The following is a 14,636-nucleotide window of genomic DNA, read 5'->3' as shown; positions in this document are numbered from 1 at the left end:
GATGCTCTGCTTTTTGCATCTGTTACACCTCCCTGGTCCGTGGCTTCGGGAACAGAGCTTTTTACCAGACACTCGAGTAGTGGTCGCCATCTGCCAGGCTCTAAGCTGGGTGCTTCGTGTAAATGAGCTCATTTTGTCTCCCAAGAGCCCTTGAAGAAGGTTCTCCTAATCCCTGTGTACAGGAGAGTGACCCCCGGTCACTTCCCAAGATGACAGGGCTCACGAGTGGCAGGAGGGACACTGTGCCCTGAGCAGCCTGGCTCCTGTCTTGTTCTTACGCACCCACTTTCCCTTAGACTGTTGTCTGCTAAGATGGCAGCCAGGACCAGGGCTTCTCAGCACTGGTGCCTGGCACGGGCCTCCCTAGGGCGAGGAGCGAGGCAGCCACACAGCTCATTCTCAAGGAGAGTCGCAAAGTAACAGTGAGAAGCAGTGGGACTCTTTAATTTCGCTTGCTTATTTTTGGTTTTTAGCACAGTGGAAGGGATGGGAGGATGACTGAGGAGAGTCGGAAGAAAAGCACAGGTTAAAAAGAACCTTTATAACAGCAAGGCAGCCTCCTCCTTCAGAGTTGTGCTGCTGAACAGTCCCGCTTCTGGTGACGCAACCCCCAGCATCCTCCCGATTCCTGGTGTGTGCACACAGCTGCAGGGGTGCCCACCCGCCAGTCCGAGTGGGAAAGGCTGGTGCATGAGATTTCCTCCTGAAAGCTCTTCACCTGCTTTCACGTAGGTTCCATGGTTCCAGCTGACATTATATGACATTAATTCTGCTCATACTGCTTCCCTCCATTAGTAAAATACAGCACTTTAAAAAACATCCTGGTCTGCTAGAAATTACCTGTGACACACACAGCTTTTCAGTCCTTTTCATCCAGCAAACATCTGGAGTGGTCAGTCAACACATAGATATTTGAAACCTAAGAGTTCTGGAAGAACATTTCAGACAAACCCATTTTCCTTGTGACCTTGGATAAGAGGATATTAATCAATTATTTAATTGTAATCCTTCTATAATAATAGCAAGCAAAAGCAACTTACAGTGGTTTTACAGTGAATCGAGGATATAGTTAACCTCTGTTTTCATTGTATTTTACTTTAAAACACAGAAGTTGACTGACTTATCACTCATGTCTACAATAGAATTCATACTGTTTTTTACTCTCAGAACAAAGGAAACATTGGATTTTATTTTTTAACTTAAGAAAATTTTCTGGGTATATATCTTAAGCAATAAGAAAAATGTATAAGATGTTCATGCAGCATCATTTTTTAACAGCAAAAGTATCCAAGCGCTTTGTCTAATAACTGGGGAGTGGTCTGGTAAAATAAGGGTCCATCCCCTTGACAGAATGTCTTTATTGTCATAGAAATTATTATGAACTACAAATGTAGTAATGGAGGAAAGGCTTGTGATGTTTTAAAACGCGGAATACTGGGATGCCTGGGTGGCTCAGTTGGTTAAGCGGCTGCCTTCGGCTCAGGTCATGATCCCAGCGTCCTGGGATTGAGTCCCACATCGGGCTCCTTGCTGGGCGGGGAGCCTGCTTTGCCCTCTGACTCTGCCTGCTACTCTGTCTGCCTGTGCTCACTCTCTCTCTGACTAATATATAAATTAAATCTTAAAGAAAAAAATAAAACGCGGAATATGGAAGTTTGTATTGCAGTTACAGCTAGGAAGAAACGAAGCTTATTGGCACAAATTAGATTGTAATATAGAAAGTTAAACCTTGATTTGTTGAATGCTGGAAGTCAAAGCAGGAGACATTTCTCCCTTTCCACTGATGGGAGGGAGGGAGGTGAGCGTGTCGGGAAGGGGGAACTGGGTAAAATGGGAAAGAAGGTGAGACAGGAGGTAGTGAGCAGTTCCTACAGTTGCCTTGGCAGCCTCTGGAAGGAATGGTGTAGAACCGTTAAGGAGATGGCGCGGTAGGTGGCGTGGCACGTTCATGCTGGGAGATCAGGCTGGGGGAATGCCTGGGAAGCAGCCGGGCTGTCTTTCAGAAGGTTACCGTGGCGATGGCATGCCGGCCATTTCTTCCATCTCCTCTGTAGTTCAGTTAGGTATTTTTATTTTCGAAAAAAGTACAGGCTTTTAAAGATGTATTTATTTAGATAACAGTTATTTAAGCATTAGGTATTTAAGTGCTCAGAAGGTTTTTAACGTTCAGTTTGAGCTGCTGTATTATTTTGGTATTTCCAGACCAAATACCTCACTACTGAGAGTTTCTGACCCAGTTTGAACTATTTGAAGTATGAGTTCTATATTATGAGTATAATCTATAAAAGAATTTGAGTTCCCTGCTGAGAATTAAGAGAAATAATGACTTCCTCCTATAATACCAAGTAAGTACAATTTATAGAAGTCTTGCAGTGAATTGAGGATAGAATCCTCTATCTTGCTTTTGATTCCGTTGGCTGGCAGGGCTCGGCAGGGGGATTTCTCACTAGAACCTCCCAAAATCTGCTTACCTCATCTCCTGGTGTGTTGGATTCACTGGATATGAGATGCTACCAGTTGTAAATTGCACCATTATTTTAGATGCTGTCGATTACAAGGCAAAGCCTGAATTCAGATGTTCAAATGTACAAAAACATGTATCTTAGAATTTTAAAAATGCAATTATGTGTATGTCTTTGTTTACTTATTTATATTATTGGTGAGGATATTTTAAAAGTTTGAAAATAGTCAATCTAGATTCCTTAAAGATAACCCAGACTGTTTGTGATAACCCTGTGCTAAGTGCCCAAATGGTTATTTCAGTTAATTGTGAAGACTTGTGAGTCCACTATCTCTCCCCTTTGCTGTTTGGCATGCATAAAGGCAGCTCCTCTAAACAGGCAGATGTGGTGTGACCAATTTAAGACAAACATTTAATTTAACGGCTGCCTGTTTTAAACAAGATACATTGTGGACTGCTACGCGGTTTAACAAATGGTGAAAAAGAGAAAATTTTGACTTCCTATGAGTAATCGAAATGGACCTTTGGAAGAGTTCCTTCCCTAAGTGCCTCCAAATGCTGAGGTGGTTATAAGGCTGTGTAATTTCACATCTGACAGTAGCCTGTTTCCAAGGGCCGAATTCAGGGTAGTACTTTCCCTTAGAACAGGCAAAGGCGAACTTTTTCTATAAAGAGCCAGAGTCAATATTTTAGGCTTTGTGAGCCATATGGTGTCTGTCGTAACGACTCAGCCCTGCTGGTGTAGTGTGAGACCAGCTGTAGATAATCCATACGTGAGTAAGTGTGACTGTGTGCCCATCGAACTTCATTAATGGATGCTGAAATTATGTAATTTTCACATATCACAAAGCGTTTTTTTCTTTTAAATCATTAGATGTTAAGAACCGTTCTTAGGTCGCAGGCCTCACGAAAAACAGGTGGCAGGCCAGAGTTGGCCCACAGAGTTCCCAGACCTCTGGCTTAGTGGGAAGTTCAGTCAAGTTTTCTAGGCATTTGTAGGACAACTAATTGAACCATCCCGAGGAATTTAATGGTCCTGGCTTTTGGCCTTGAAAGAAGACCTCCGAGTTGAATTTTCCTCTCCTACATGTGAGTTGGCAAAGAGCAGCCCCCAATCTTTGGCTCTTGCAAAGGATGTCTCTTTCCTGAGAAAGTTTTAGTTCTCCCCTATTTCTGATTTTGCCTAGGGATTTGAATCAGGCTTATATTTAACAAATTGTAGTAGAAAATCAATAAAAGAATAATTTGTTTGTAAACAGTCACTAAAATTTTCGAAGAGAGTAGTTAAAGTTGTTAACATGCATTGTCGTTCACTGTCTTTTTTACAAAGATTTGTTCCATAAATAGTTGTTTCAGTTTACTATCAAAAAAGAGTAATACATACTTTCCTCTCTCTCTCTCTCCTTCCCCCCTGTTCCTTTCTTGCTGTATCCATTTCTGTGTCTAGCTATCCATTCATGTATGGAATGAAAACTTTATATCCCAGTTAATTTCCATTTTGGCTATTTCTGGGTCATTTTAACACTTGGAGCGTGTCCAGTACCACAGGCCATCTCATCGTTCCATAAATGCGTGTGATAAAGAGTTGAGCCTCTGTCCATGCCTGTACTACTATCCACTAAGCACATTGCTTGGGTTTATTTCACTAATCTTGTAAGAGAGAGACGGTTATGGCCCCTGTTTACAGATGGAGAAAAGTAAGGGTTTAAGAGGTTAAGTGGGGGGCCTGAGGCCTTGGAGCTGGGATGGGTAGACCCAGATGGTCACCACAGCCCAGGCTCTCAGCTACTATCCCAGCGGGCGCCAAGCTTCTCGATACGGTGGCAAAGAGGAAAAAAAACAGTGTATGGGACAGGACAGTCTTGTGACTAGACACCAGCTGAGAAGGTCCTCGCTTCCCCATGGAAGAGAACTTCTGTTCATCAGCCTCCCCACTAGCAGATAACCCGACCGCTGCTCCAGGCCTTGTCCATTTCAGTTAGTGTGGTGTCCTCAGTGTCGGCACACAGTGGGACCCGTGCTCATGGACGGAATGAACCAAAGTATTTAAAAAATAATCTGTCTCGCTCTCTTCCTGATCTGCGTCAGAGGAAATCGCTTAGGTTATGTGAACCAGATCAGTAGTTCTGTGCCTGTACCCCCAACCACCCAGCGGTCATCCTGGAGAGAGCACTGTACGGGGCTCACTCCATTTCTTCCTCCTCCGCTGCTTTCCTCCGATTACAGAGAGCGGTAGCCGGGTCTGTATCGTCCCTGTGGCCAGTGAGCTGGGAGTCCTCTCTCAAACGTTAACGTTTAGTCTCTTAGGTCTTTACGGCTCTGTTTTCTCGTCTATGTTTTTCCTCTCTGTTGCTGCCAGATTGATCTAAATCATGAACCTGATTTGTCAACCCCTTATTTTAAAAGTCTTCGGGGGGTTCTGCCATTTCTTACTGCAGCATTTCTCAGTGGTGATGTCACCCACTTTGCTATGTGATAGCCTTTGTGACTGGTGGGGTAATACTTAAAAAGAGTTTGCCAGTGGTTTGATTTTTTTTTTTTTTTCCCAGTAAATAGGAACAGATTTAGGATTACCCCTGCAATAACATCAGTCTCAGCTGCTTGCGTTCAAAAACTTTCTTGAAACGAGAGCAGGGAGCAGAATTGTAACTTCATCCTGCCAACTCTCTCTTACTTCCGAGGCAGCTTCAGGGACTGTTAATGGATATGCTGTGGCTGTGCTTTCGTGAATACCGGACCCCTTGCTTCCCACCCCGTACCTCCCCAAAGGAGACAACACAAGAGAAGTCTCCATTCCCAGTGGTTTTTTCTGTAGTTTTTCATATTTTGTGGGTAGAGAAGGGCAGTTGATTTTGTATACACAATCTGTGTATGCCCACAGAGGAGAGTTCTCTTACATGAGAAAGTTACCAAAGCTCCCAACGGCCCCTCAACAGCCCTCCAAAATGGTGAGGACCACTGGTTTCTGTGAAAGAAGGGGCCACTTTCCTGTCACCAGCTGGGATCGTGCCTGTTGTTGCAGGCTCATCTTTGTAATGCCACTAATGCTCTTAGCTCTGCAGACAGCAGACTGCCTACACCTTTACCTGGGGGCCTCAGTCTCTCATGACGCACAGTTTGCAAGTGCCTTCCCCCACCCCTGGCTTGAGTGCTGCTAGGCTGACACAGGGCACCTTGCTCCCAAAGGCAGCCGGTTATCTTCAGCTCTGCCTTTCAGCCCCCTGCGGCCGATAGGAGCCCGGATGTACGTGGGCCAAGAGCGAGTGCACGGATATGCTGTTTCAACCAGACCTTACTTTGGGTTTCAGAATTACAGCTCTCTGCCCACCCCTCTCAGGGTAAAAATGGCATCCATTTTTCATGGACAAAGAGTGGCTTTTGTCACTATTTAGTTATTTTTGTTCAGATGTGGTAAAAGAGATAGGAGGTAGGGATGGCAGATCCCGTTGTAGGGGGACATGAGTGTACTGTCCACATCTAGCTTTGGAGATCAGAGGAATCATGAGTGGGCTGTTGCTGGAGGAGGTTCTTGCCACAACCTTGGCTGCTTCATATTCAAGAACAGGAGTATCTTCAGGATTCTTGAGAGAGGGGCCTCCTCAGATAGCTGGTAGTTCACCGACCTTCCCTTATAGGCCTTTATCTGGTCATGTGTTCGCTTCCACAAGTAGGGCCCAGAGCAGCTTCAGTTTTAGCCTCGAACATGTTCTGCCACCACCAGAGATAAGACGGGGAAGAAAACTTCTTTTCTAACCCAAGTAAATAAATGTGTACATAGGTGGCTTACTGGTATCACTTTCTTGAGGAGAGCGTGTAGCTGAACTAGTTACATAAAATGATCTTTGAAAAAAAAAATTTATGTATGTATGAGAGCAGGAGTGTGAGAGAGAGCACTAGTAGGGGGATGAGGGAGAGGGAGAAGCATGGTCCTCCTGAGCGGGAGCCTGATGCAGGACTCGATCCCAGGACCCTGGGATCACTGACTGAGCCACCCAGGTGCCCCTAAGATAATACTATGTTAATTATCTTGCTGTAGGTGGGGGATTGCTGCCGTTCACTAAAAACCCAAACGCTGAAGCCTGGACTCCATGTTAGCTGTGTTAACTCCCTTAGATCCTTCCAACGCCACCTGGAAGGGAGCCTTTGATGGTCTTCCTTTGACAGATATGCAGACTGCAGTTCGGACAGATGTAGTAATGGAGGACCATAAATCACAGAGCCAGAATTTGAACTGAAGTCTTTTGTTTGACTGTCCACTACCATATTGCCTCTAGAATTTGGTCATGGTTACTCATCTACTGAGTGATAGAACTCATATTTGAACACCCCTCTGCCTAAGAACCAGTTCTGAGAAAGGGATACAGAAATGTAAGAATCTGGCCTTCTAGAAACTTTTTGAAGAGGAGAAAGGTAAATGTATATTAGATGGTACTATTGTACAGGGTTATCTATAATTTAGTTGATAAATTATGCAAATGTTTCAGGAAAGTGATTTTGTATCTTGAGTTCAGAGGGCTGTGTTATAATTACTGCCTTTTCCAGTGTGATTGTTAGGACTTCTTAAAAATCTACAAGGAATCTGAAAATCTATCATTGTAGTGTTTTTGTTCCACGAACTTACTGTCCTGTAATGGTGTGGCAAGATGTGGAGAAGAGTGTCATCGAGGCTGGACTGTTTCAGATCTTCGTCTTAGAAGTGAACTTAACTTGAGCCTTGGGTTGTTTGGGTTTATATGGAGCAACGTAAGAAAGAAAAGCATTCCAGGAGAGAAAAATCACGGGCCAGAGGTGGATTGGTAACGAGGTGCTGTGCATGGGAGGCCTGGGAGTAGATCAGGTCCGGTAGAGGCAGATACAGATACTGGGCTGAGCAGTTGGGTAGGACGGACCAGGGCGTGAGCAGCACAGAGGGTGTGGTAGTAAGTGAGGGGGGGTTGCTCATTTTCCCATTGCACACGTGTATCCGTGGGGCTACTTCTGGGCACCATAGTTCTCTAGTTCCCACCGGTGCACGGGGTGTGCTGCATTGTGCTTTAATATGGAGTTCGGGGCTCTCAGGACCGGAGAAGAGTCTCAAGCTGGGGTGCGGCCGGTTCTGATCACTGTCTCCAGGCAAGCACGTTTCTCCCAAGATAATAACTTCAGTCAGTACCATATTCCCCCGTTGTTTTGTTTGTGTTTGTGCTGCTTGGGGTCCAGACCCTACTGCCCTTTTCTTGCTTTTGAGAGTCACAAACCTGGCAGGTCGGCTCATCTCCAGGCCTTTGCAGAAGCTCTTGTCAAGCCCACAGCTCGCCTGCCAGCCAGCAAGGCAAAAGGAGTGATGTGGCCCTCAGCCTGCCCCCTATCCTCAGGTTGAAAGTCGCCCCTAGATGATGGACGTCCTCTTCCCTTTAACACTGACACAAGTACTCTTTCAGTTTCTAAGTTTTCAGTCATCATCTCTGTTGTCAGTGGAGTATTTCATGTGCATAGCTAGACTCATGGCATTGAAAGACTGATTTCTCCCTAATTGCCCTGCCTGTCTCTTACCTCTCATCCCAGCAGTGAGCACTGCTGACTTCCATTTCCTGTTTCTTCTAGTGTTGGCCTCTGTATTTTATTATATTATCTTATTTTATTTGTTTTTAAAATTTTAATTATTTGACAGAGAAACAGCGAGAGAGGGAACACAAGCAGGTTGAGTGGGAGAGGGAGATGCAGGCTCCCTGCTCGGAGCCCAATGAGGGGTTCAGTCCCAGGACCCTGGGATCACGACTTGAGCTGAAGGCAGACACTTAACGGCTGAGCCACCCAGGCGCCCCTTGCCTGTGTATTTTAAAAAATCATGTCTACATTGCTATTTGATGATCTGTTCAAGATCTCTCTTGACTGCTTATTGTTGAACAGGATTTTACGTTCCCCGCTTCCCTTGTCCTTCCCATATCATATCGGATTTTCCCGTGCTGTCTTCAGTCAGTGTTTACCTTTGACAAGGCACATACATACGGTTTGGTGCAGAGCTCTGGGATAGACATTCTCTTGTATGGTGTTGGATTTTCCCCAGCAGACATCTGCCTTGTTCTTTTAGCTGCCAAGTTTTCTACCTGTTCTCTAAGTCCCCATCCTGTCTCTGTGGCTTTGAGGTCTGCCAACCCCTACTAATACTGTTTTCCAAGTGTTTGACTCTCTCAGATCTGTCAGTTCTCTTTCCTCGGGCTTCTCCTTCCCTCCGCAGGGTGGATGAGACGCCACACAGCTGTCATCTGGGTCACTGGTTTCATTTTTAACGTACCACTTGTTAGGGTGCCTCTTCCTGACCCCCGATTTTAGACCTCCGAATCTCCAGGGATGGTTCTTTGAGAATCTGATGAAAGCTCTGAATACCCTTCCCAGGAAGTAATTGTGCAGACACAAAATTTGGCCTGTTGTCTTGTGAATGTCTGAAGATATTTGTGTGATTTACATGGAACAATTTGGGCGACGTCATCTTAGCAACTATAGAGTTCCAAATAAGCCTTCAGTGTGCCTAAGCTCTAATAGCATAAGTCCAACTCTAACCATAGTCTCCAAAAATCTCCTATTTTTACCAATAAATAGTTCTTTTCTCTTGAGCATTTTTATCATTTCTTAGTATTTGATGGAATGAATTCGTTTTCCAAACTTTAATCAGTGGTAGATGTATGGCCAGCTGGAATCGCTTCTCATTCTGTAACTTTTGATGTTAATTTATTTCTCCCTCCAACTGTTTTATATATATCGATGTAGCTAGGAAAATGAAGTTCACTCTGGTAACACTCTGAGTATTTGTCGAGTTGAATAGAAATGACTGAGGAGTTGCCTTTCCCACAAGCACAAGTTGCCTTTCCCACTGTAACCGAGCAAGAGAGCTTCCAATTAAAGAGACACTCCAGACAGACAGAGTCTAATCTTCCCAATGAACCGCTGCCTTCTGGGGTCATTGGCAAGAGGGATTTTTCCTTCTGCAAGGAATAAAGTTCCTCTTTCACACAGTCAGTCCGTGGTTGATCTGCTATTAAGACAGACTCCAAGGGACGGTACTTAGATTAGAATTTCATTGTATTGAATATTGCTTGAAGTAAAGTGGTCTGTGGTTGGGATTTGTAATGTGTCTTTGTTTACTGACTCACTGAGTAGCTGCCATGTACCAGACAGTGACTTCAGTTTGAAGTAGGCTGTGACCTATATTCTTAGTCCTGAGAGATTACTTTTTAGCCATTCATTGTGAATGACTAAATTTTGAAAAGTGGAAGACAGAGTTTAACTAAATGCCAACTTTTAAAAATGTCAGAATAATCGGATTTCAACCAGTTTTGTTGTATGGCATCTTAATTGGCATGTTCTATCTTAATTGACCCTACTGTGGTTTTCTTGGGTTTCCAAGAACTTCATTGATCTTAGTAGAAAAGGACAATAGGAAGTATTTTTAGTCAGTATCGACAGCCTATAATAGAGGAAGTATGGTGGCCCTGATGGCACCAACCTCTTCCTTGAAATTGTCAATAATATTAACATCATTTCTATTTTAAAAAGATGACATTGCTTCAGAATGTAAAACTTACTCCATTTCGACGACTGTCAGTGAAAAGAGCGTGAGGTGCTGTGTGAAGACTGTTCTTCAGGCAGCATCGACTATGTGGTGGTGAGGAAGCGGAGACAGGTGAGGCGGTCACAAGCCCTGGGGAAGGGACAGACTCTTCTGTCTGTAAGATGCCATATACCAGGCATCTTGACTTTGAGTAAAGCGTCCAAGGCCGTAGGATATTTGAGACAAAAGCCAATATTGGGATATTAAAATTCCGATATAAAGTGAAACTTTAAAACAAGTTTGAAGGGGCGCCTGGGTGGCCCGGTTAAGCATCTGCCCTCAGCTCTGGTGATGATCCCAGGGTCCTGGAATGGAGCCTTGTGTTGGGCTCCCTGCTCAGCGGGGAGCCTGCCTCTAGACCCTCTGCCTCTCCCGACAGCTTGTGCGTGTTCTCTCTCAAATACTTTTCATAAATAAATAAAACAAGTTTGAAGATAAATTGCAAGAAACAGTGACAAGCTACCTAACTCAATGTGAAAGCAAGTCTATTTTGACAAACAAAAGGCAAAGCCTGGGTGACTCAGTTGGTGAAGTGACCCACTTCAGGGTCATGATCCTGCAGCCCCGGAATTGAGTCCGCATTGGGCTCCCTGCTCAGTGGAGAGCCTGCTGCTCCCTCTGACCCTCCCCCCTCTCATGCTCTCCCTCTCTTTCTCTCTTTCAAATGAATAAATAAAATTTTTTTAAAAGATTTATTTATTTGACAGAGAGATCACAAGTAGGCAGAGAGGCAGGCAGAGAGAGAGGGGGAAGCTGGCTTCCTGCTGAGCAGAGAGCTGGATGGGGGGCTCGATCCTAGGACCCTGAGATCATGACCTGAGCCGAAGGCAGAGGCTTTAACGCACCGAGCCACCCCAGGCGTCCCTCAAATGAATAAATAAAATCTTAAAAAAGGCAAAGTTACAGTACTTATTTTTCTTTTTTAAAGAAGTGTTGTGTTTAATCTTCTGTGTACATTTTGCAGAATCTTGATTGTTGCATTTTGCTAGGGAAAGAGAATAAATTCGATGCAGTGGCTGATTTCACTCCCTTTTAAGTAGCTCCGCTGTGTTTGAGGGTAAACTCTCCAAGGGTAATCGTAGATATGAATCAGGTAATTGTTTAATGAGGCTGAGGAGCATAATGCTGGAGCTCAGTCATGCAAAATTTAGTATTTCTAGTTTTGCTCACAGCTGTGCCGCTGGTTATAAGTCACCGTATCTAACGTTCATGTGCACGCGCGCGCGCACACACACATACACAGAGCAGTGTACAGATGCAGGGAGGGAAGCTGTGGCTTTGTTGTAGAGAATGCACTCTTCTCCCTGGTCAGGCTGGGACCTTCATGGAGATGCTGCTGCCACATCCTGGGTGAAGGGCCTTTGGGTCTGACCCCTGCCCCTCTCTCACTGGGGTCCCAGCAGGCGCTCTGCCTTCAGACTGCCCTCCCTTGGCCTGTGTGCTCACCTGTCTATCCGCAGCGCTGCCTCTTCTCTCTGGCCTTGATCCCTCTTCCCCAGACACCTAAAGTCATGTTCCCTGTGTGTTCTTTGACGTCTTGTTCACACCCACGCATGGATCATGCCCGATTTTACAGCTTTGCCTCGGGTCCTCTGTTAATCATTCTTTCTGAAACCTTCTCTGTTCCAATGACTGGGTGGTTTCTGTCTCCAAATTGGACCCTCAGCAGTGCCGACGTCCTCTGCCTGCAATGCCAGACTTGCCCATCTCGGGTACGTACAGAGTGTCCCATGGCTAGCCCAGGCAATGCCTCACTCACTCATGCCGCCAGCATCGGAGTTCCTGTGCCCAGTACGCACTGGGCCCGACTCCAGCGTTAAGAAAGACTGGGCTCCAGCTCAGCAGGGGCTCTGAGACTGGGAGAAGAGAATAAGTCGTCAAGTGGATTAAAGTAGAGAGGTAGGAGTGTGTGTGTGTGTGTCTCTCTGGTATTGCTGGGAATAGGGTATGACAAAAACTTAAAACAAAAAACTTCAAATATGAGTGTTGTACCTCTGGAAGCTTAAAGGGTAAATAAGTGAAAATGCAAACATTGATAAATATTTACCATTTTCAGTGTAAGTGATGTCCATAATTTTGTTCTTTTCCATTTGTGAATTTTCAAAAGACAGCTGCTTCCTTTCTAGTCTTAGAGACACAACCCTGTGGCCCTCCAGGTACTTTGACATCCAGGCTCATGTGAACAGGGTTAGAAAACCTAGAAAGGGCCAGAAGTCTCTTCCCACTTTCTCCTTGAAGAATTCGTCTCGGGGCACCTGGCCGGCTCAGTCGGTTAAATGTCTGCCTTCAGCTCAGGTTGTGATCGCAGGGTTCTGGGATCGAATTACACATTGGACTTCTGCTCAGTGGAGCGACTGCTTCACTCTCTCTCTTCCCCTGCCCTCCTCCCTGCTCGTTTTCTGTCTCTTTCTTGCAAATAAAAAAAAAATAAAATAAAATAAAGGAAAGAAAACGTCTTCTGGAAGTGTGGCCACTTGCTGGCGAGTTGAAGTTTGGCACAGGTGATGACCAGCGTTTCGTTCCGTGAGTCCCGTTGCTGTGAGAGCTCAGGGGAGCGGTGGTACACTGTGCGCACTAAGCCGGGTGTCTGCTGTGTGTCTTCTCAGGTGCTGTTACCGCCGTGCGATGACGCCGCTGTGAATGGGGCTGCCAAGGAGCCGCCGCCCCCTTACGTGTCTGCTTGAGCCAGCGAGCGGGGCGGGACTGAGCACAGCGACTTGACTTCCGTTCCAGACATCGGAGCAATAGTCTGCGCCCCCCCCCCCCCCCCCCCCCCACTTCTGGGATGAGCTCTCTGGGCTTCTCTGTTGCTAAAATACTCCAGTTTTAAAATGTAGACGTTAAGTGAAACCCTCTTTAGTTTTAAGCATACGCTGCAGCTAGAGCACGGTGATGGACTCAGTGTAGAGTTCTCTGTGAATGGGGGCGCACCGGGCTTCCCTTGTCTCCCCAGGGTTCCCTTCCCAGCAGTCTGGATGAGCCCCCCCACGTCAGAGGCAGGGAATTCATCATCGCATCTTCCCTGTGTGTTCTGTTTTGAGAGTGTAGAATAAAATAGAATTAGACTATGTTAAGCCATTCCAGTGTCAGAGCAAACCCTTCACACCTTCCAGAGCACGAGTATCCGTTGTGTGATTATTGCTCTAATGACGGATGTAGGTGTCCCTGTCTATATAAATAAAACGAGAATTTCCTTAAGATTCTTTCTGACTTAAATTCAGTGACAGGTTTGTATTGGCTGTTCAAGGATTCTGTCTGCGGGCAGAATTGAGACCTTTCAACAATTCAGGCAGTGACAGCGGCCTCTCTCTGACAGCTGGTCTTGAACACCCACGTCTGGGGTCACGGATAAGGCAGGTCTCACCTGTGTCACCGATGTGCAGCTGATGCGTTTAGTACGGCTTGGTGCTCCCTTTCTGCTAGTTTCCCATGCCCACCCTAGTCACTAAGGATTTGCCTAAGAGTATGAAAAAAGATTTTCTTCTAATCTCCTTGCAAGGTACAGCATGCTATTTTGAAATTCCGAGTACGCCCAGTCATCTGTTCAAATGTAAAACGGTCTTTAGAGAAATGAGGAGGGGTGCTTTTCTTGTGGAATGTTCTTTCCCCGACTACCGAATTTCAAGGAACTTTTATATATTCATATGTGCAAAAGTCACAGCTCTCCTGTTTTTCATTGTTTTATTCATTGTTGAGTGTGATGTAAATGAAAGCTTTGCAATTAAAGTGAGATTTGCCCACATCTGAGAAAGTAACCTTTGATTTTGTGGTGGTCGTGCTTAGGGACCTTTCCCACTCACATGTGGCCAATGCAGACACAGTTTGGCCTAAGGAAGCACCTTTACAACTTGTCTCTCTCTCTCCCTCACACACGTGTGTGTGTGTGTGTGTGATTTTTTTTTTACCTCCTATTTCATTGCTGATAAAATCAGAGCATCTCAGGCCAAGAGAAATGGGAGCCCAACAGACCGGAGCTTCTAACACTCCTAAACCCCACCCCTGCCAATCTCGGTGTGCTCCGCTGTTTCACATACAGCTGCTTTATGTCCATGGTGTACTTTTAATAAGCAGTTCAGACTTTACTCCATTCCAAGGGAGATTAAATAGAGGAGGTAGGAGGGGGGAATTTTTATCCCTGAGACTCAGCCTCAGTGATTTCTTTTGGTGTATCTCATTAGTTAGTATTCTTTATAAACTCAACCTAAGAAATTCTCTTCCTGGAAGCTTTGTGCCCATAAGATTCACAGTGAAGTTAATCATACTAAGAGCTCTCTTAGGACTGTTGCCCTGATCTCTGGAAGGCTCATAGGACATCACAGTTGCTTGCATGGACCTCCCTGTGATTTTCCAGCCCTTTGTCTGATAATTTTTGTGGTACAGAAAATGGCACATGGTTAAGTAGAAGTGTTGATTTTGAGTCCAGGGGCTGTCCTCTGAGGGAATACTGTTCGTGTTATGCTCAGACCACACCACAGACACCAGGATACCCCGTCACTCTCAGGTGTCCCTTCTGGAACTGGCGAAGCAGCCTTTCCTGACCCACAGCATAACCCAGGCTGTGCGGGAAAGCCGCATCCATAGTTCTCT

The 14,636-nt window shown here is 45.4% G+C and overlaps 1 protein-coding gene across 4 annotated transcripts in view; it reads left to right on the top strand.

The window, feature by feature from the left end:
• The window catches only part of LAPTM4B (lysosomal protein transmembrane 4 beta), an 81,171-nt gene extending 67,380 nt beyond the window's left edge, over positions 1–13,791 (top strand). For all 4 annotated transcript variants that reach the window (XM_046011804.1, XM_046011789.1, XM_046011800.1 and 1 more), the window contains one exon: positions 12,656–13,791. In XM_046011804.1, the coding sequence (XP_045867760.1) occupies positions 12,656–12,733 (78 nt within the window). In that variant the 3' untranslated portion in view covers positions 12,734–13,791. The remainder of the gene's footprint in view (positions 1–12,655) is intronic.
• The last annotated feature ends 845 nt before the right edge of the window (positions 13,792–14,636 follow it).

This window comes from Meles meles, chromosome 1, assembly GCF_922984935.1.
Source record: "Meles meles chromosome 1, mMelMel3.1 paternal haplotype, whole genome shotgun sequence".
Lineage (NCBI taxonomy): Eukaryota > Metazoa > Chordata > Mammalia > Carnivora > Mustelidae > Meles > Meles meles.
The sequence above is the reverse complement of the archived record's forward strand: the minus strand, read 5'-3'. Positions and strand labels throughout refer to the sequence as shown.